This window comes from Drosophila serrata, unplaced genomic scaffold, assembly GCF_035046125.1.
Source record: "Drosophila serrata isolate PLE 108 unplaced genomic scaffold, ASM3504612v1 contig_275, whole genome shotgun sequence".
NCBI lineage: Eukaryota > Metazoa > Arthropoda > Insecta > Diptera > Drosophilidae > Drosophila > Drosophila serrata.
The window spans coordinates 1086488-1106574 of record NW_028257173.1 but is presented as its reverse complement, the minus strand read 5'-3'; the positions used below and the strand labels follow the sequence as shown (position 1 = coordinate 1106574).

The 20087-nt window shown below is 37.9% G+C and overlaps 2 protein-coding genes across 3 annotated transcripts in view; both read right to left on the bottom strand.

Moving 5' to 3' along the window:
- The window catches only part of Hr38 (Hormone receptor-like in 38), a 38650-nt gene extending 34474 nt beyond the window's left edge, over nucleotides 1-4176 (bottom strand). The window contains exon 1 of one of the 2 annotated variants that reach the window (XM_086835002.1): nucleotides 3139-4176. Coding sequence is in view for 1 of the 2 variants with exons in the window: in XM_086835001.1 (XP_086691127.1) it covers nucleotides 2548-3013 (466 nt within the window). In the remaining variant the exon portion in view is untranslated. Of the gene's footprint in view, nucleotides 1-2547 lie in introns of both variants that reach the window. The other variant, XM_086835001.1, reaches the window with a different exon arrangement.
- A 13627-nt stretch (nucleotides 4177-17803) lies between these two features.
- LOC110184972 (uncharacterized) lies at nucleotides 17804-19790 on the bottom strand. Its single transcript, XM_020953623.2, is given in 4 exon segments — nucleotides 17804-18330; nucleotides 18386-19086; nucleotides 19144-19204; nucleotides 19206-19790. Coding segments are annotated over 4 exon segments (1326 nt in total). The 5' UTR covers nucleotides 19713-19790; the 3' UTR covers nucleotides 17804-18273.
- Nucleotides 19791-20087: the final 297 nt, after the last annotated feature.

Below are 20087 nucleotides of genomic sequence, written 5' to 3'. Positions count from 1 at the left end.
ATTAACTATGTTCAGTAAGTAAGTATGATCAGTAAGTATCAAGGAACTTTAAGTACCTCCGAACAGTAAGTATCTATGACCAGTAAGTAACTGTGATCAGTAAGCAACTATGGGCAGTAATTAACTCTGAACATTAAGTAACTATAATAACTAAGCATCTATGACCAATAAGTAGGTATGATTAGTCACTCACTTTGAACACTAATAAACAATGACTTGCAACTTTTGTAACAACGCATTTCTGAGACTTGGACGGCAGCAGTCACTTCGTTCCGGGGATGTTAGAACTAGTTGGGAATCATAAGTTCAAGTGCGCGAGATTTGTTTTGGAATAAACGCAAGCTATTTGAGCGAAACTATGGAGTTATTCTTTTATATAATTTTACTACTATATAAGTCAAAGCATGGCGAATCGGTATATATATATATATATATAGCTTTTATAGGAACAATCGGACGATTTATAGAACTATAATGAGTAAGTATCTATGACCAGTAAGTAACTGGTAAGTATCAATGAACATTAAGTAACTATGACCAGTAAGTAACTCTGAACATTAAGTATCTATGACCTGTAAGTAACTATGATCAGTAATTAACATTGATCAGTAAGTATCAATGAACATTAATTAACTATGATCAGTAATTATCCATGACCAGTAAGTAGGTATGATTAGTCACTCACTTTGAACACTAATAAACAATGACTTGCAACTTTTGTAACACAACACATTTCTGAGACTTGCTCGGCAGCAGTCACTTCGTTCCGGGGATGTTAAAACTAGTTGGGAATCATAAGTTCACGTGCGCGAGATTTGTTTCGGAACAAGACCAAGCTATTTCAATGAAACTATGGAGTTATTCTTTTATATAATTTTACTAGTATATAAATCGGAGCATGGCGAATCGGTGGACTATATATATACATATAGATAGCTGCCATAGGAACGATCGGATAATTTTAAGAAAAAAACTATAACTTTTAAAGTTTTTAACAGATTTTCATCAAATTTATTATATAGCCTAATGATTTTTCAATTTCAAATCTGCAAGGGTATACAAACTTCGGCGTGCCGAAGTTAGCTTAATGTTTTCAAAATGATATGTTAAAGAAATTAGGGAAAATAGAAGAACTTCTTCTGTTTTGACATATAAACTGTATATTTCAAGGAGTTTAAAGACATATTTTTTGGATTCAAAAAAATCTCTGGAACCTATCTATAATTATTTTATTATTTTTTCCTATTTAATTTAATCAATAACTTATTTCCCCCTTTCGCTTTGTGCATTCGATATTGTTTTTATTTGGTTCTTCTCTGGTTATTAATAAAAATGCATTTGCTGGCTATCCCTCGCCTAGTTGTGTGTATCTGTTTGTGTGTGTGTGTGTGTGTGTGTGTGTGTGTGCGTACCCCCGCCCCCCTTGTCCTTGGGTGTATGGGTGTTTGCTGTGTGTTTATTGTGCAGCTTATAAATCATTTTGCGTCAGGCTGCGTCCGCTGCCGTCTGCTGCCACTGCGACGCTTTGCTGACGCTGGTAAACATGTGTATAACACAACCACACCATAGGAAAATGGGATGAGCTGAAGAGGAAAATCTATACACACGCACACACTGACACACACATGCCCAAAGGCACCAAAAACACATACATATTGTGTCAAAATAACAGATATATCCATTAAAGGAAGATAATTATGGTGAATAAAGGTCGATTTCAGGGTTTAGCTATAGCTATTCAAAAAGTTTTATCTCAGCACTAAAAAAATTTAAAATTAGTCAATGTATTTAAATATTAACGTTTTAATTGTTTAATTAATGTAGTTATATTTTGTAAAACTTTCAATTCTTTTTTTATATTGTGTTAATTATAATAATTTTTTATTATTCCATCTTTGAAGTGGCCTGAAAACTTGTATTTGAATGTAAATTTAATATTATATGTTTGTATATAAACATTATATTCTATAAATAATTCATTAAATGACAACTTTGTATGATTTACAATCTATTTTAAATATTTTGCTAAGCAATTTACAACATTTAAGCAACATCTTAAAAATGTTCCTAGAACTTCTCTTGTCTTTAGTAAAACATTCAACACTTTCTAAATTTTAATTTAAATATTAAACAAAAAATCAACCACTATTATTTTTTCCACAACTATGTATCTGCTGGTGCACTCGTATTTTTTTACTATTTGTTCAATATTTTCACCATTTTTATGATGCACTTTGAGCACTTTTCATGCAAATTTATGTCGTCATTGTGCGTTGTCTAACCCCCGCAGCCACGCCCCCTTTTTATGTTTATCTTGTTTTCGGCTATTTTGTTTTTTTTTTTTCTTTGCATATTTCTCTGTCTTTTTGTTTTGGCCTGCCCTCAGGCGGATTGAGCAAACAGTTAGCGGAATGCCGGCGCTTCTTGAGCGATTTGGCAATGGGCGCCTCATATTGCGTATACGCGGCGTATGCGATTAGCGAGTTAGAAAGAAACGCTAAGGAAAACCCATCACCACAGGCAGAAATACATAATATAGGTACATACACGTGTTTCCATTGGCAAAAAAGTGGCTGTTGTTGCAGGTGTTGGTGGTGTTGGTGGTGCAGCAGGAGGTGGATGATGGGGAGGAGTTGGTGGTGGTGGAGCAGGTGGAGGAGAAGGATGAGCTGGAGGATGAACTGCAGCAGGCCAAGTGAGTGATATCGCAGCCTTCGGGAAAGAGATTGCGGCAGGGATATATCAGAGGTGGCAAGGGTGGTGGCAATAGGTGTTGCTGCTGCTGCTGAAGATGATGTTGATGCTGCGACTGTTGCTGCTGCTCGTGCTGCTGCTGTTGCAGAGTGTTGTTATTCAGATTCTGCCGGTAGCAGGAGTTATTGTTGATCTCGTGATACAGGCCACCCTCGTACAGTGAGGCCTCGCACTTAATGGCCGGCTGATGATGGCTGCCGATACGATTGCTGCCGCCTTCTTGCTTCACCACAATCAGCGAGGCAAGCCGATCGCGCATTATATACTACTATAATCTGCCCAAAATGCCCAAAAATGACACACGAAATCACACAGAAAGGCACAAGTACAACACAAATATCACGGAATAAACGGAATATATATATAGTATCTAGTGAGGCACACCTGTTCGGCGCCCTGAGCGGCGCTTGTGATCCAGCACGGCGGTCAGAGTTTTCCGACTTTCCCTTCTTAATGCTGATGGTTCTTCAAGTTCTTGGCTTTCCCTTGGTGGCAATCGTTATAGTTATAGTCGGGCTTCATTGCGCCTTGTCCTTGCCACAGCTGTTGTTGTTGTTGTTGTTGTTGTTTGTCCTTAGACTTGAACTTGCTGAAAGTCTGTTTCCTTTGCTTTCCTTTTTCTTTTTCTTTGTGATTACTTTTTCGGCGTTTGCGCAGTGAGCCAGTGACGACGTAAGCCAAACTGGCGACGTAATGACTTACGCACGATATAGTATATAGCTCGGTTATATGTAGACATGTATTTATATGTATATGTAGTAGTAGTAGTAGTAGAGGCACAAGGACGTTGCTTACACTTACGCGCACATACACACACACAGAATCACGAATCAAAATTCTTCAGTTGCACGTGCTAAATGAAAATCTTTTCCTCTAAGTTACACTTTGCTTTTAACAATAAAATCCTTCCAAAATGTTTTATGTTAGCAAAAAATAACTCTCTCTACCCGAATGGTTTTAATTATAAATTCAAAAGGTAACGGTTCTGGTAGGCGCGCACTTTAAACTAAAATATAAAGTATACGCAGTGGTGTTCAATTATTACACATACGCCGCGTTGTCGACCGGCTTCCGTTTCCGCATAGAACAACAACTTGTTGCAAATTGTTTAACTTTCGAGTGTCAATCGAAGGGGTTTTTTCTTTTCTTGTTTAATACTGAACGCGACCGATTTTTTGTGTGAGGGGTTTTCTGTAGGTTTATAAGATGTTTGTTAGTTTTGTTGCTGTGTTGGGAAATTCGCAAAAGTTCTTAATTTTATGAACTTCCGCAGAATAGATTCTCTGGATTTTCCGATTTCTGGTTTTATTTCTCAGGCTGAGCCGTGGCTGTGTGGCTAAAAGTTGTTAACAATGCGGCGTCTGTGACGCGACTGAACTTATCTTTACGGTTACACGCGACTATATTCAACGCCAAAGCAGCGCTGCCTTCGCCTCAGTCTGCGTCGCAGCTGCTGCGCTCTCGCTTTTCGCTTTTCGTATTTTAATTTCTGTGTTTTGTTTGTGTTTGCCAGAGAGAGAGCAAGTGGGAGCGAGTGAGAGTGACACGACCTACCTTTGCGGCCTGGCTATTACGTCATTGCAGCCATGGTAACAGCGCAGCAGCAGCAGCGCCAGCAGCAGCAGGAACAACAACAAAAAAAACTAAGCGCAGCTCGTGCGAGGAAAATCGATGACGTCGCTGGCAAAGCGCCTGCGCCGGAAAATCCTCGCCCCCCCGTTCGCACTGTCTCGGAAAAGCAGTGCAGTGGGACAGTTCTCACGCGAAGCAGAAGGAAAAGCGAAAACGGAAATTATGTGCGTCATAAAGCAGACATTGGCCATCTCGCTTTGTCGCTCTGCCCAGATTGATGTTTGTTCTCGTTTCACCTGCTCAGAATTTTCACCATTTCCACCCACTTTTCCCACATAATTTCCCAGTCCAGTCTGTGCTGCGCTGTGTGTGTGTGTGGGCATCCCTTTGCATATCATTTCACAGAGGACGCAGGACTTGGTCCATTGTGTGTGGGTGATATTCGTGGAAATATACATCAGATTTCCGGGGAATATGTTTATTTGGCTAAAGAACCCACGTGTGGGAGTGGGCTGGCATAAAACTTGTCTATGTTGCAAAGGCGTTCAGGAATCTTCAGGATAATAAGAGACAACAAAATAGAATTGTTCTAATGAAAAGGATTTGGTTTTACGAAGGACTATTTATGGTTAGTTAGTGTAAGGATGCAATTAAGTAACTTTAAGAGCAATAAACTGCAGAAACATTGGGTTTATATTTCAGAGAACTTTGCTGTATAAATTTTGAATATTTTTAATCATTAATATTTGGGTTCTGAATGAAAAGTGATTAGATGTCTAAATTTCTCTCTTGAGAGTGATCTTATATCTGGTTTTGCAGAGATAATTAGATTAATAATAAAACAATTGTATAATTGGGAATTAAGAACTTTTTATAGATACCGCATTCTTTTTATGTATTAGAGGCAAATATATAAAGTATTAAAATAGGAAATACTAAAGACTTCCTTTGAGTTTTAACCAAACTTAAAAACCTTTCTATTTTAAAGAGATTTACCCTTGCAATTAAACTGTATATAGTTTATATAAACTATTTTAATAGAATTTTATTTATAAAGTATTTTAAATTACAATAAAAATATCTTACAGGCTTAAAATTTTGTGATATGCTTATTATATATTTCATTCTTTTTCACTTTCATACGTTTAGCTTTCTCTAAATAATGAAAAACTATCTATAAATACAAAGTCTCTTGATTTAGTCAAGGTTTATAATTTCTTCCCCCCCTTCTCAAATATAAATTGTAGCTCGCTCCAAGACAAATCCATTTCACGCAACATTGCAAACCAATTTCCAATTCGTTGGCCCTTTTTTCCCATCATCCTGCCAACTTCCCGGCACTTCATAAACAAGATCACTCGCTTTCCTCAATCTCTGAACAGATAAATAAAATCAAGTGGAAAATTATGTAAGTGAGTTGCACCACAAATCATTTAAGCAATATACCAATAACACGATCCAAATTTTCCCGCCCCCAAACCCGCTCTCTCCCGCCAGAAAAGTGGGGATATTAATGCACTTTACCATTGACACCGGCGTTTGCAGCTCGTAAACAACAACAACAAGGAAAATAATGCCAAAAGCCCGTTCAGATCTTCTCTCCCAAGATCGGCCAAATAAAAAAAAAATATATATGTATATTATAAACCCGAAGAATTGACGCAGGCTGCGCTGCCTGCGAGAGTGAGAGTCGAGCCTCGGAACAAACCCGAAACCCGAAACGAAGCCGATTCTTCGGGTCTTCCGAGACTCTTCGGAGACTCGTCTTTGGAGGCGGCGTCTTAGTAGGTGAGGCCGGCACACAAGATTCGATTTCATTCGGCTCTTCTTGGGGCTCGATCGTCACAGGTTCGTGTGTTCGGTTGCATTCGTTGTGGCTATTTTTAGACAGGTTCCAAAGCCACGTTTTCTAACTGTTGTTAGCGTACGAGCCGAGATCGCGAAGTCTGGAGCTGGCCGAGCTCTCAAGCTCTCGAGCTGGAAGCCTCAGACAAAACGTGAGATTGTTGGATCGCCCCGACTGCTGCGCCGACTGCGACGGCAACAGCACAGAAAGAAATATTTGTTGTTTACAAATTTTATAAACATTTTTTGTTGTTTATAATTGAAAAGCATTTGGGACTTTCTAATGAAGTTCTCTATAGAAACATGCAAAACTATCCCATTTATATTATTACTTCATCCCGAAGAATATTTAGAGATAAACAGACTTATGTCTGAGTAAGCTTAAATTTGGTAGTTGCTTAGATAAATTCTTTCCCCCTCTAGCTCTCTCTCTCTCGCTCCCTGTTTCTCTCATTCTCTCAAACTTTTCAGTATGCCTATCGCTCTGTGTGTATCTCTAGTGATAGCTCCTTCTCTCTAGAGCTCTCTCTTTCTCTCTCGCTCCCACTTTCTCTGCAGCTCCCACTTTCTCTGTTCTCTTTGCTTGGAGAGTATAAATACAGGCGCTGCCTTCGCTCGGGACCTCATTCTGTCGGCGGCATCCCTTGTGTTCAGACCTGTGGTGAAAGTGGTAGTGATAGTGATTACCTTTCAACCCCAAGTATTAATATCTAGCTAAATAAATGTATCATCTTTTGTGGCCACCTTTTAATATTTCTCCAGCAAATTTTCTTCTCAATTATTCGACTAATTTTCTGTCTGTGTAAGGCAGCGACTGAGGCAAAGGCAGTGGCACCGACTTTAGTTTTTTGGGCGCAGTGGCTCTTCCTTTCGTTTTGGCTAGATTTTTTCCCATAATGCTTTTGGCTCGGGTCTCTGGGTCCGGCTCCGGCTCCGGCATCGAGTCCGACTTTGGGGCTCGATTTAGCCATGGCTCCGGGGGATCGGTGTGTGTGTGTAATGTGGTGAGTGGTGCAGTGTGCTGTGGTGTGGCTTCCCATGTACATATATATTAGTTGGATTTTGGGGAGCGACGCAAGTGGAACTGGTCTGTGGCAGGCACCAAATCCATGCATGTTCAGCCGCCAATGCACAGTGGTTTGAAGTCACGGGAATAATTGAAGAAATGATGAGGCCTTAGGGTCTATAAGGGATTAGATTAAAAGAACGGGGTTTTGGGGTATTTTTTAAATTTCTAAATAATAATATCGGAAAGGGAATGTTGAAAATATGGATCTACTCTCCAAATAGCAATAATATTCAATTCATTTAACTTAAAAAATAATAATAAAGCGATGACAAAAGCAAAAAATAATATAAATACATGTACTCAATTAATATGTTTTATATCTCAGGTGCATATGAATAATATTTATAATATGAAAAAACTAAAATATTTCCTCTTTTTAATTAAGATTAAGATATATATCACCATCCTAATATTAACCTGAACTCAACTATATCAATTTAAAAGCAAACTATAGCATTACATTATTTTCTAACAAATTTATCATGTCATAAATTTCACATCTTTTCCGATTTATTATCTGAAGAAGATGTATTTTATTTGCAAACCCATTATTATTATCCCAACTTCCATGAAAATAAATAGCTTTCCCTTAATCAATATTGTAATAATAATATTGAAAGCGAACCACTGCAGTGAGGCGGTTGCTTCTTGCTGCTGTTCCTTTTTGGCGGCCCAATGGAGTTGGAGGTGGTTCATTTCTGGTGGTATTAGTGGACCTAGTGGTGCTAGTGGTGCCGCTGCTGCTGTTCGCTGACCCGCTGGTGGCCCCAAAAAGTGCATGCAAACAGCTTAGCGTTGGAGTTGCACTCTGCTGTTTGTTGTTGCTGCTGCTGCTGCTGCGACTGTTGCTGCTGCTGCTGCTATCGCTGATGTTGTTGCTTCGGCTTGTTGCAGTTGTTGTTGTCTGGATGGGTATTGTTGTTGTTGTTGTTGTTGGCGGTTTTATTGGCTGTATTAAGCATGACATGCCAAGCCAAAGTCGAAGTCGAAGGCAACTTTTGGCACTCCTTGCTTTTGTCTCTCTCTCTCACTATGCCTTTTGTCTATTATTTATTGTTGCTATTGTACTTGTAGTTGCACTGCGATGATATTCTAAATGTGCCGAGCCAAATTTGCTTCGTTTTGGCCAAGTCCAAGACACAAGACAAGTCAAGCCGACCGACTGGGCCTTAATGCATGTATCATTTTCGCATCGTTGCGCGCCGATGCCGCCAGTTCGTGAGTTTAATTTAAGGAATTTTTGCTCTTTTTGATTGCTATTTAGGCTTTGATTTTCTTGGGCCGCCTTTGCTAACCCCACCTCCCCCGTTCCCCCTCGCAAACTCCCTGTAAATTTCAATTAGCATGCGGCACTTTGCATTTGCAACGGCGCCTCTTGGCTCATTTGCATAAATTGCATTTGGGGATTCGCCAACCCTTTTTGTGCCCAATGCACTTTCGATGTGCGCCTTGCCCACAAAATGGTGACTTCCTCTGGGCTAACTAACAACAACAACAATAATAATCACAAAACAACAACTAAACAAAAAAAAAAGAGGAAAACTTAAAGGAAAACGAAACCGAAAACGAAAACTTCGCTGACTGCTTAGCCTGCAGGTGCATTTTGCAGCGAATTATTGTCATTATTACCATTATTTTTTTTGGGGGGGCTCCGTTTCTGACTTCGTTTAGCTATTAATATTTGTAACTTTACATAAATATATAGAGGTATATTCCTTTTGCTGGTGCAATTTTGTGCTATTTTCTGCCTAAATAACATTTTTAGTGCAGTGGGGGCAACATGTCATAATATCATCAAGTATACGCCCCATTGGCATGAGTCGCTCTCACTAACATCAAGAAAAAGGAAAAAAGCAAAAAAAAAAAACAATGAAAACATCGACAAACCCAACGGAGCAATGCACATTTGCGGTTTTTTAAGTGGGCTAAGTCGATGGTTAGGGAGATGATTTACGAACTCACAGGTAAAATATTATGGATAGATTTCAAAGAGGCATTCGGGAAAGACAGGTGAATTTCCTGATTATTAAATGTATGTTGAAATATGACTTAATACTGAGCACAGGATTAGCGAAATACTTGAGTTTAAATTTAAAGGAAACTATTTAAAATTAGTATACAAGTCCTTTGTGAGATTTCAAATATGCTATATTACAACTTTAAATTATTTACTGGCATATTCACCAAATGAAAAGTAATTCATTTAATTAAATTTCTCAACGCGTTTCAAATCATTTAAATTAATTTGTAAATTTTCCAAACTTTATTTTTATATATTTTAAACTCATTTTTATAGTTCCTCTTTAAATTCCTGTTCGACTTTACAATTCCTCGAGCGTAACTCATTTCCCCAAGCAACCGCACAACTTATCCCATTTATTCCTGACAGCGACGACCTTGACAATACATTGCCACCCACATTTTCGCCTTCATCCCTTACTTGCTACCCCCTCCCTCCTTTCACCAATTCCCCCCCGCTGGTCTTGCCAGTGTCTTGGAATTGAGTTCCCTACGCAACAATCGACACGCAATCCCGCTATCCGGTGGCAACGGAAGGAGATAGGAGCGGCGAACGGAAGTGCGGCATTGATTTTATGGTCTGCTTCCGTTGCGTCTTGACCGCGTCACGTCTACAAGTTGCCATGGTTGGAACAGGACCCCCCTTAACCCCCCCCCCCCCATTGCTGCAATTTCCCGGCATGGCTGCCTTACATTTTCGTCACGCACGCCCCTAAGTAGGCAACACTTTTGGCGTTTTGTTTGTATCGTGTTTTTTTCATGGGGTCTATTGCACTGAAAAGAATTAAATAAAGTGAGCAAATGCAATCCTATTAAGTAAAATAATAAAAATATTAAATACTAATATATATATATATATATTATCATATTTATCCTTTGAAAGTGCTAAAATTTTTTATTAAATCCAGAAAACACAATCCAAATATGAATTTATTAATATACTTCCTTTATCCTTGTATTTTTCTACCGTGTGAATTTTGATTTGGGTGCCATTAACTATGTTCCGCCGGTATCTCTGGCCGGCTGTGTGTTATCAATGAAATTGAATTAACTGACGCAGCTCCAGCCCCCTCTTTTGGATATAAGTATATATATATATATATAAATGTAACTGGGACTCGATATGACGTCGGCTCAACCTCGGTCACACACAAAACCCACAGAGAGACCGGATTTTTGCCGTGTGTGTCTTTGACCTCAACGGACAAGCCCAAAATTATAGATATGACCGTCACATATATATATCACATGTGAATATATACCACACATCTGGTTGGTTTGAGTGGATAATGCGTGTAAAATCAATAAGAGGATCTGGGAAATGGGCAAAGGAGTATGAAACACGGGCCTCGTAATGATTGGGTTGTGTGTGCCGGTCCTGTAATTACTTTGCCTAACCATTTGGCTCTAAATTATGAATGATGACAGTGATTTGTGCTGCGGTTGGTTCCTAGTACCCTTACTATCGTTTAAGTTCATAGGGGATAGGGAATAATTAATGACGTTTAGAAAGTTTACTTGGTTGGTCAAAAATATTTGGTAACAGGAAAGTGTAATATTATGTAAAAGTTATATACAAATTGCTGAGAGAGGTTTTAGCAAGGTGTCCAGAAAATTAGTACAATTTTGGTTTAAATCGGTTAAACTGTGTAATATAAATGTTTCCTTTTAAGATATATTGTTATCCAATCCATAGTTTAAAAGACAAAAAAGTCTACATGAAAATAACATATAAGGGAGAACCTTAAATATAAAGTTTTTTGTATTACAATTAATTCATATTCAAGCTCAAATTTATGTTGAATATAAATAATACTTAAAACCATTAAACTATAAAAAATACCAAATTAATGGCATTTAAAAAAGATTCTTGGAAAATAATTCAGGTTAAATACTTTAAGTTTTATCCCACATCCTTTCTTAAAAGATTTTATGGACTGTTAAAAGATAAATGTGTGCTTAAAGATGCATAAAGTACGTATATTCATTAAGTATTAATTTTAGTAACAATTTTTGATAAATGAAGGTCAATTCTGAATTTTCTAGACAAAAAGTCTTTCCCCCAAGGAGAAAACGGACAAACACTCTTATTTATTAAGAGAATTGTATCTTATTGGCGCCGCATCTTATTATCCTTCGCAGGCGGTTCCGGTTTCGGCTTGCGGTCCATCGCTCATCAAATTAACTTTTTTTTGCCAATGATCAATTTCCAGCGTTAATTGGCGTTCATTATTTATAGCTGGCTGCCTTTTCTGGTGGCACGCATCTAATGACGTCACAGGGGAAAAACAGCCGAGGCAGCAGCAGCAGCAGCAGCAGAAAATCGATTGGCGAAAACAAAGACGTCATCAATTTTGTGCGCAGGACATGCGCAATCGAGCAAAGCGAGACGGCAGACGGCGGGCATGAATGAATGAATGAAATTGTAGAGTGTGTGCGCCTGTGTGTGTACACAGGTGTAAAACGAACAGCGAGCAGGTGAAAATTGCCAGACCAGAGCGGCGGCTGAGGAAAAACACCGGCCGGCGGCTTAGTTTAGCCACCACTTTTCACTTGATGACGTCGCTGTTGTCACACACTAGTCGTCTCGCTCTCGTCTGACGTCACTCGTTGCGGTTGGGTACAGCACCCACTCATGACGTCATTACTGTGTCCTGTACGCTCCATTGCAAGCCGAAGTGCACGGAAATAGCCATAGGATAACGACTCGTGCCACTAGGCTTTCCCTTTTGTATATGTTTGTATATATTTTCTCTGAGCAAAAATAGTTTGCAGTGACCATAAAAAGTAAGCGTGACATTAATTGCCAAAGGTAAGTCGAGTGGAGCGAAAAAATAGCATGGGGATATTTTTAAAAATGGTAAACCAGTAAGCGGAAGAATAAATTAAAGCAAATTTAAGTTTCTCAATGTATTTATGGCTTATAAAAATAGTAATGACGTTTGCTTATTGAATTTGGAATGTCTTCAAGGAATACAATTAAGGTAATTAACAATTAATATTATTATTTTAAACGAGTTTCTTTTAAAGAACAAGAAGTAAAGCTAAATTTAGTTTACCCTTGCAGTTAGCCATAGAATCATAGATTCGAATGTAAAATCGTTCATAACTTAGACAAAAATGGATTAGTTTTAATTCGGAAAACTGTTCTGTGTTAGTTTTTGTTAGGTTAACAAAGCTGCTTACTAAATTCCAAATTACAATTTTTATCAATTTTTGACCATCTTTAAGATGTAATATATATATATTTTTTTTAATCGAATAAATTTCGAAAAAAAATTGTTCACCCAGACATGACTAGATCGATTCAGCTGTTCATGCTGATCAAGAATGTATATAATTTATATGGCTCTTTCACTGAGTTATAAGCTCATAAATGAAATTATAATACCCTGCAGTCCTAACAAAAAAAATTACGTATACGCACTGGTGTATATATTATTTGATTATAACTAAGCCAACAATTCATTAATCAATTTTGAAAACTGTTCTGTGTTATTTTTAATTAAGTTAAAAAATCTGCATACTTAATTTTAAATCTTAAAATTTTTTAAAATTTTGACAAATTTTACGATGTAACCTCTTATTTTTTTTTTAATTTAAAAATTTTGTTTTTGACTATATCGATTCAGCTGTTCATGCTGATCAAGAATATATATAATTTATAGGGTCGGAAATGATTCCTTCACTGCGTTCCAACCCTGCAGTTCCAATAAAAAAAATTACGTATACGCACTAGTGTACATTTTAATTGATCATAAATAAGCCAAAAATGCATTAATTTCAATTCGGAAAACTGTTCTGTCTTAGGTTTTATTAGTTTATTAAATCTGCATACTTATTTTACAAACTTAGAAAAATCAACATTTTTTAAATTTTTGAACATTTTAATGATGTAACAAAACCTTAAAAATTAAAAAAAAAATTTTCTACCAGACATGGCTACATCGATTCTGCTGTTGATGCTGATTAAGAATATATATGATTTATGGGGTCGGAAATGATTTCTTCACAGTTTTACAAGCTTCTGACTGAAATAATAATGCCCCACAAAAGTATAATAATTACAAGGTTTGAAAAATGTATTACGTACATTATCAATTTAAACCAAATCTATATCAAATAATTTTAGTTTAGTATCTATTCCAAAACTTTATGTTTAAATGCTATCTAAGTTCTCAAGATAATCAAGCAAAATTTAGCTCTAACACAGACTGACATCCGTGCAATTGAAACTGATTAATGAGGTATCCGAGAGTTCCCCATCTTTATTTACCTGACATTGAGACAGTTCACATGCAATCGGCATTAGGGAAGTGCCTTGGCTGTACAGATAAAAAAAGAAATAACAGAAGATATCCGCCTCATTTGTAAGTCGTCGCAGTCAACAATTGATTTATGCAGATGGATGATGGTGTTCTAAAGGTTGCCATTGCTGTCTAGGTAAAATAACTCGAATCGAATTACTTGAGCCGGCGGCAATTCGATGCTGTGTGTCACAGTTACCAAGATCTCTACTCTTCTCCTAACAACAATTTTCCACTGGGTGCTGCATGTGGGAATCGCCATAAATTAAATGGCCAGCACAATCTGTCAGTGATAAAGAGCACACGATGTTCTAGACAGAACCGCAGCAGGCAGCTCCAATTGCCGGCTCCCAAGATGGAAGAAGATGTCGCGACACTGCAAAAAAAATATACTATACTAAAGGAAAATATATATAAATGTATATTATTTAAAGAAGAGATAACAACAAGCCTTAGCATAACCTATTGAAACAGATCTTCGACTTTAATATTTTATGTGAATAACAATTTTAAATTAAGTCAACTCTACAAATCAATTATAAAATCTAGACTTGTTTAATATCAGCCAAAAAAATGTATATCAAATTTTATTTATAAACTTTTTTTTCATTTTATCAATAACCCAAAAATAATCCCTGTGTATCCTGAATAGCAACCGCAGACATACACTAATTGTCTAATATAAAGTATACAGAAGACGATGCTACACTGAACTAAAATAATTAATAATAATAAACCAAAATAACAACAATATATAAAAGATACAACAAAACTTAAAATAATATTTAATAATGTATGTATTATATTATATTATTCATTTATTCATTAAATAGTATTTTATCAACCAATATTTACTTCTAACTGAAGTTTACATGACAAGGAAACATATTTTATTACTTTATTATTGTGTTATAAAATAATTTTTTTCTATTTTTAATGCTGTAATTAATGAAGTGGCAACGCGTTGTAATTAAAAACATCTTGATTAATAGCCTGATTTAATTAAAATAAATAAAGATCAATTATATAGTTACAAAACTTAGTTAGGTTAACAATCAATCCTTATTTTTTGTATGGATTTCTTAACCAATTCAATGCTTCTTCTGTCCCAATGTCCAAGTTATCCAAGTCACCGGCAGTGGCAGCCAGTTGCCAGTTGCATGTTCAGAAGAAGCAAAGTGGCATCTTTGGGCCTCTCTCTCTCTCTGTCTAACTCTGTTGGCCATTTTCTCACCTGCGGCGCTCAAAAGGTGACCTCGACCTGTCTAGGACCGATATGTTCTGTGCCGGTGAGCAGAGATACTACAGTGAATATATGTACATATATATATATTTGAGGGGCTCCACTGTATTATTTATTGGCATTCAGTGTGGCAACAGTTGGTTCTCTTGGCCATGTTTTATGTCTATATATTCTAAAACTGCATAGATTTGTATCAATTGATAGCAACGAACAGAACTTGGTCAGCGGCAATGGAAAGGCAACATGCAATCGCGTTTTGTCAAATTGAAGGTAGCTTCTATGTTTGCCCCCAACATAGTATATATATATATGGATCCAGTCAAGTCGGGGCACCTTGACAAGCCCAGGCACGTCTTCCACCGGCAATTGGCCAAAGATGCTGGCCCACAGATGATAATGATGATGATGATGATGATGATGATGACGATGATGAAGCTGGAAGCCCAGCTCAATTCGTGTGCCTCCGATGATTGTTTTCCTCGCATTTTGGGTTTATATTTCTTGGATTCTTAATTCGGCTTATACTCTCACAGAAAGGGTTTAAGTTATTACATATGATGTGATACATTTTTTATAAATCAATTGAACAAGGATGTATTGTTATTTAGTTTATAATAAATGCATATTCAATTAGATTTTATTTGATTATAAAATTACATTTTCAAGAACTTGTCTTCAATTCTTTATATTTTAAATCAAAGCTAAATATTAACAAGTTTTCATAAATATTTAAAAAAGAGGAAGTCCCTTAAGTGTGAATTGAATAGCTTAAAAATTTTAATCAATGAAATCCTTCACAAGTTCTACGAATATTTAAATAATATTTCGTGGTTTTAATATATATATATTTCTATACGAACTAATTAAGTAATCATTCCCAAATACTCCTACACACAAAATACTCATAGGAACTTGAGAGTACTTAAGAGTATTTCCAAGTTCAATTCATTAACAAGTCTGCATATTTTTTGTACTTTATTGTATTGTATTTCTTCTTGCCAAATTATTCGACTAGTCAGAATGTGCGGAATTAATTAAACGGCTTAAATAAGATGTACTAACAATTTGTTGCTAATGTGCCAATCAATCGCTTCTCCCCCGAAAAGTTCACCGGAGAACAAGGAGTGTGCATTGCAAATTAACTTTTGCATCATCATCCTCATTGGAGGAACATCGTGCATGAAAACATCCCCAGAGAATCAAATGGAGGCACATTCGGATCTGCCCCAAGAAGCAAAATAAAATACAAAAACGGAAAGAGAAACGAAAATATTGTAATTTTAATATTAAATTAATGTTGGCAAGTCGCGTTAGTGTTGTTATTGCAGCATGTGGCGTGCCACAAAATAATTTGCGAATTCAAAACAAAGTGGGTCGTTCACCGCATGCCCCGTCCGTGGGTGTCTCATAAAAATGTATTTCGTATCCGCAAGGGGATATAAATGTTTTTTTTTTTTCAACAAAAGCCAATGAAATTAAGAGATTTGTTAACGTGTTAAGATTGGTTCAAATGTCTCAAAGAGGGGGGGCAAATATCATGACAATTATTGGTTTTTAAATAAAAGAAAAGATCATGCAGCGCACTTTGTTTGGGTTAAAATAATAATAAAGGTAAATGTGAGAGAACTTGTTAATACTAATATAATATCAATACTGTCTTGATATTTGTACGGAAGATAGATATAATATAGATGTTTTATCAGGAGTTCGATTTAATAATATTTTGGTTGACCTTACCTTACTCTTCCTTGGAAAGAAACAATCTTATTTGATGACAATATAAGTCAGCATTATAACATTACATATTTGCCACACTTTTTCCCAGAAAAATCAACTTGAATCCCTTGATCGTCTGCCTTTTACTTCCACTCACTCCCATTATCCATTCCATTAAGATGAAAATCCCCCTAGATTCCGCCCCTTTTTGAGGTTCTTCCCAGGCGTTAAGCGACACTAAAAGTTCATCCATCGCATCGAGAGGTGTGTGCCAAGGCAGATAGCAGAGTTAAAGCCAAAGCCAAAGCAAAAGCCATTTCCCATAATCGCAAGGCCCCCGAACGCTACGAACAGTAACGGCTTTGAACAACGACAACACGAATTTCTATGGCATCAGGGTAACAATTTTAAGGCTTGTCTCTCTCTTATGAAATAAGACGACGGCCCAAGCGGAGATTTTTAAATAATTCACAGGCGTGATTGGCCACGCTTCGAGTATATAGTCTCTATGGAAAAAAAAATTGGATAAATGGTCGGGGGATCTCTGCCTCTGCTTAATTTGCTCTACTCATGCAAACTCTCCTCTGAGGATCGATGGATGCCATTCGGAAGATGTCTCTCCTCCTGTTTTGGTCTTTCGGTGTCTCCAAATGTCACCGCAAACTGCTGGTCTAGTTAAAGTACGCTAATTAGTCAGACAGTCAGGCCAGGCTGAGAGAGCATGGCAGACACCTAAACATGTCAAGGCATTTGTCTGAGTGCCCCCTAATCCCCTCCAGATCCACAGATCGGAGGAGACTCAAAGCGATTGCTGCCGACAGCCATTTAAGGAGCCGCTCGAGGTCAGGCTGAAACACAAAACGCTAACGTATCGCTATGACTAACCAATATAGACTGGCCACAGGTGAGTTTGATCTCAAAGCACTGGCACAAAAATATTACAGGAAAAATGTAAAATTAAAAGGGGAAAATTCTTTGAAATAAAATCTTTTGAAAATAGCTCTTGAAATATGTAATTAGTTTTTATTATGCATCCTATAAGGTCTAAGGTATTCTTGGAAGTTTTTTAACAGCAGTTTTTAGCAAGTTATCCCTTACACCCCCATCTCCTAAATCTTTTAAGCCAGTATTAAGTTAAGTAGAGGTCTCATATTCCCCATAAAATTCCATTTTCCCCGAGTGTAAGCCAACTGGTCTATGATCTGGACTGGTCCACAGCAGCTTCCTGCTGCTAACACAGACATCATTGGCCACTGGAAAAGCAAACACAAAGTTCACTTCCAATCGAGCAACAATTGAATGCGAAATTTATTGCCGGCGATCGTTTGAATCGAATTGAATTGCGGATTCTGAACTATATCGAATATCGTATTGTTTTGATTTCGATTTTTTTGTTTGTTGTTTTGCTTGCAAAAACAAAAAAAAAAAAAACAAAATCCCAAGTACTTTAAAGCACACACGCTTGTCCGCAATTATCGCGGCTGTAATGGAGCATTGTGAGCCTGATCATAAATATTGATCACTTCGGTGGTCGCTGGTGGCCACTTCCTTATGGCAGGCAGACGACCAAACCATGACTCAGGCCATAGAGAGAGAGAATCCCATTGGCTGCGAAATATCAGGAATTCGAGGCCATTGAATGTTACAAATATTGCCAGTTATGGAAAGATTTTTTTGTTTTGAGTTAGTAAACTTAAAATAATATAACCACTCCTTAGCAAACTCCTTATAGTTTTCAGAATCCAGAATCACTCTCTTAGAAAATTAACCTTGACATGGTTTAAGGGAGACAGGTAATCAGGATGCTACAAGAAATTTCATATTTAAAATCTATAAAAAAGAATATCTCCTCAATCTCACCGTTAAAATATTCTGTGAGATCTTGATGCGCTTCAGATTAATCACCAGATTCCGTCCCGGTGCCTTGGAGCAGCAGCCAATGGCATTGAGTACGAACTCCTCGGTGATCAGTTCGCAGTCCTGAAAGTCCAGGATCTTCAACTTGGGGCACTTTCGCACCAGTCGCATCATACCCGTGCCCCCTGCCAATGCACACCATGTCATTCCGAATCGTTCCAACTGGCTGAGATCGTTGAAGAACTTGAAGTGATCATCATCCAGGATATCGTTGTTAGTAAACCTTAATTCCTGAAGGGAGCTCAGCTGACCCAAACAGCGGGCGTGCTCATTGGTGATCAAAAACTGTCCGGACAAATGCAGATGGGTCAGCTTGTTACCATGATTCTCCGCCAGCACCGTGAGGAATCCAATGTTCAGCTCATTGGAGGTTATCCAGGTCTTGAGAGTGCAACGCTGCAGGTTGGGTAGCTGAGCTACCACCTCAAAGTTGGCGTCGCCGCCGGAAAATATGAGCTCCTCCAGGTTAGTGCAGGACTCGGCTATCTTTTGGTAGAGGCTCTGGCTCATCACTTCGAAGCAGCAGTCGTCGAGGTCCAGGATGCGCAATGACTTGAGGGGTATTCCAAATTCCCCCGAGTTCCAAAGCAGGCAATCGCGCAGGACCAGCTTCGTGAGCTTGGGAAAACCACAAAGGTGTTTTCCTAAACAATATAAATACTTAAATTCATTTAAATAATTAAAACGAATACCTTTCCTACCTGTGTAACAACCATTGACCAGTTCGAAGGACTCCAGATCCTGGTTGGCCTCTAGATCGAAAGTGCAACACATCCTCGGTGTCCATGCATTCAATGCGGATCCTCTTCAAGTGCGTCATCCGCGACATAATGGTGCGATAGTGGAACTCATCATTGACATTGGAGTAATTGATCTCCTCTAGATTCGGGCAATACTCCGATATGAACTCCGAGAGCAGGGACTCCTTCTGGAAGGAGGCGCAGTCCACCTGGAGGACTCGGATAAAGGGACCCGCCAGCCTGAAAAAGACAATTAAATCCGGCAATCGCATTGTCTCCAATTGCTCTATATCCAGAACATGTCGCTTAGCCCGAGCCCAGGACTCAAAGGCCATGCGGAATTTGCCAGCTGCACTGGCCAACCGTACACTATCCACCAGATGGGGCAGGAATTCAAAAATGCGACGCACCACATCCTCCGGCAGTTCCAGGACACTCATCTTGCTTGCCGGAGGCTGAGGCGGCGACGTTGGTGGTGGCAGAGGAGCATGGGATTTCTTTAGGTTCAATTGCTTTTTCGTTTTTGACATGTTGGAACTATAAATTTCGTATGTTACATTTTGACAATTACCCGATATATGAAATATAGGGCTACGATGAGTTTAAAAAATATTAAGATTGGAAAAGATATTATTCCAACATATTCAGTGATTCCCATGGGTTGACCAGGCACTTCCTATGGCTGACACTGACCGCCAGCAAATCGTCATCCGTCGACAGCTGCGGGCAATTTCTCACATTCCTCCATTGTTCGCAGTAAACAAGTTTTTCTTTTTGTTTGACAACAATTAATTGCATAATTGCCCGCATAAAATTGCATAAATCAATTTGCTATGATTGAGAAGTCGCCAAATGGTATATACTTATTTATTTATTTATTTTTACCGGATATGTTTGAAGAATTC